We start from the raw sequence: 2,634 nt of genomic DNA on the forward strand, positions 1-2,634 counted from the left end.
GCCGCCAAGGCCCAGGCCGACCGCCCCCGGGGCCAAGGCCTTCGAGTTCCGCTGCGCGCGCAGCCCCCAGGCTCACACGAGGAGGAGCTCCCCGCGCACTCATCCCGTGGGCACTTAGTTCTCTCGGGTTTTCCTGTAACTAAGTCTCGGGTCCTTTTGGTGATTATTTCTTCTTCTAAAATAAATAAAAGCCTTCTTATTTCTGTTTGCTTCGTATTTTCCTCACATTCAGGGGGTCTGAAATTATCTCCTAGGAAGGCAATGTGCAGCAGTCCGGGTCCTCTCACAAGGAACAGAGATAGCCCCCAAGGAACTGTCATCACGCCATAATTAACCTTGGATAGCCACAGTTTTATTTAGAATATAAGACATGGAACTCGACTTTGGGATTTTATTCTAGAAATGGGGACTTTCCCCTAGCTTTTATGATATTTAAAACTCCCGCTTGGACGCAATAGTCATCTTGCATAATCTACAGTAATTTTAAGGTTTATGGAACTTTGCAAACTTTAAGCAAAGCACATGAATCAGGCTCGGTGCTGCAGCTTTTCTTCGCATCACTGAGGTGGAATAGCAGCTCTACTCCCAGAACCTAGTCCAGGCGAATCAGAAGGCCTTTGCAGGTTTTCTGGTTTGGGTAGTCTTTGGATGTTCACTTGGAAATAAGGTGAATTGATGGATGGGTATGTAATAAATCGAATATAGTTAAATGATAGGATCTAAGTGGTGAGTGTACGAGTGTTTACTGTAAAATTCAACTTTTCTGTGTATTTTAAAGGTTTTCATGTTAAAATGGGGGTGGGTGGAGTTGTCACAGATTTGGCCAAATCCCTGCTGCGTATTAGCTGTGAGATTGGGACAAAATGTCCAATACTCAAGTTTTCTTGACTGATGTGTAAAATGACGTATCCCATGGGATTGATACAAAAAAAGTCTGCCCGCACTACCAGAGGCCCTCGAATCAAGGGCGACCCCGAGTGGCGGGGGAAAGAAATGCAAGCCAGTGGCGGACGCTGAATCGTGGAGGTCGGCTCTCGGGAACGCGGGCAGCCAGGCGGAGGGGCTGCGGCACCGCGGTTTCCTCGCGTCTGGCTGGCTTTCGCGTTGTGCCAATCAGCCTGAAACCTCTGAATGCAAGACTCCGACCCGAGAATGCGCTTCAAGGACACCTCAGAAGCACCCAGAAAGCCACCGCCAGCCTACTTTTTACGCTCCTCTTCCATCATGCCCCTCCCTCACCCTAGTATTTGCTCGTTCCCTAAGGGTCTTAGAAGCCTTTTGCTTCCAGAAATGACAACCATATTCCCTGACTCTACGACATCCCAGGCTGTTTATTTCGTCCTATGCCAATTTCATTTTAGAAAATCCAAACGTTGTCACCCAACCCTGAGGAAACCGGCTGTAAAATATGCGGGTTTAGCGAGAAGAAGCGGACCGACTATGCTGTGCGATCTCAGACTGAGGACAGCCAGCCCCAGGGCCTGGAAACAGCGTTAACCGCGCTGAGCGCGCAGCAGGAGGAGGAGGGAGCGGGGCCGCGTCCATGGCCCCGCCCCGGCCCTTTGTGACGCCGGACAAAGCCTGCCACGCGTCGGAACTCGCCGCGGGACAGCCACGGGGCGCGAGTGACACGCGGGAGGGACCGTGGTGTTCTGCTGGAGCCGATGCCAGAAACCATGCATTTCTTATTTAGATTAACTGTTTTCTTTTATCTGTGGGGGCTTTTTACCGCTCAGAGACAAAAGATAGAGGTGAGCACCGAAGAAGTGAAAATAGAAGTTTTGCATCGTCCAGAGAACTGCTCTAGGACGAGCAAGAAGGGAGACCTACTAAATGCCCATTATGACGGCTACCTGGCTAAAGACGGCTCGAAATTCTACTGCAGGTAGGGAATGCTGCGAGCTCCCCCCGCAACCAGTTGTACACAATTTTGCCTGCCTCCACCAAGCAGAAGCCTCATTGGTTGGTTGGTTGGGGTTTTACTTTTACTTTTTAACAGTAAAAGTTGAGCCCTTTATTCATAGAAAAAAATCACATTATATGGCAGTAGTTCTTTAACAAACTGAATATTTCTATTTAAAAGATATTGAAAATGTTGGTCCAATAAATCAAAAATGCAATACATCTGCACACACACACACCAACTACCACCATTACCCTTGGGACCTCCAGAATTAAATCCAGGTTCTGCCTGTAAGGATGTTCACATTTTTCCTTTTCCAGTAAGTATTGAATCTTTACGGAGGAATACACAGAATAAAGAGATTTAATTCTGGCCTTTAGAAGCACAATTTTAGTCTATAGGTCGTGGCCACTTTCTGTCAAGAAGCCACAACAACGATGACTTCCCTGGTGACCTCTGGTGGGCCCTGCTCCACCATTCCACCTGGTGCCTACTCTGATTTAATTACTCAGAGGGAGAACATTTTCTTCACCCTAAGATAGGACTGGGAAAGATAGTTCCATCCATCTAGAAGGGAATTTTAATAAGAATTTATACAATTTTGTAATTTAATATTACATTATATTAGAATTTAATAAGAATTTAATAAATTCTACTATTGGAATTTAGTAAGAAAATATACCATTTTAAATTACTACTAAAATGACTTTTTTTTTTTTTTTTTTTTTTTT

General features: G+C 46.0%; 1 protein-coding gene across 2 annotated transcripts in view; it reads left to right on the forward strand.

Moving 5' to 3' along the window:
* The first annotated feature begins 1,281 nt into the window (after window positions 1–1,281).
* FKBP7 (FKBP prolyl isomerase 7) overlaps window positions 1,282–2,634 on the forward strand; it is a 14,889-nt gene continuing 13,536 nt past the window's right edge. For both annotated transcript variants that reach the window (XM_032293075.1, XM_032293076.1), the window contains exon 1: window positions 1,282–1,885. In XM_032293075.1, the coding sequence (XP_032148966.1) occupies window positions 1,665–1,885 (221 nt within the window). In that variant the 5' untranslated portion in view covers window positions 1,282–1,664. The remainder of the gene's footprint in view (window positions 1,886–2,634) is intronic.

The sequence above is a fragment of the Sapajus apella genome, unplaced genomic scaffold, assembly GCF_009761245.1.
Source record: "Sapajus apella isolate SASKATOON/1434 unplaced genomic scaffold, GSC_monkey_1.0 scaffold28, whole genome shotgun sequence".
In the NCBI taxonomy this organism is placed as follows: Eukaryota; Metazoa; Chordata; class Mammalia; order Primates; family Cebidae; genus Sapajus; species Sapajus apella.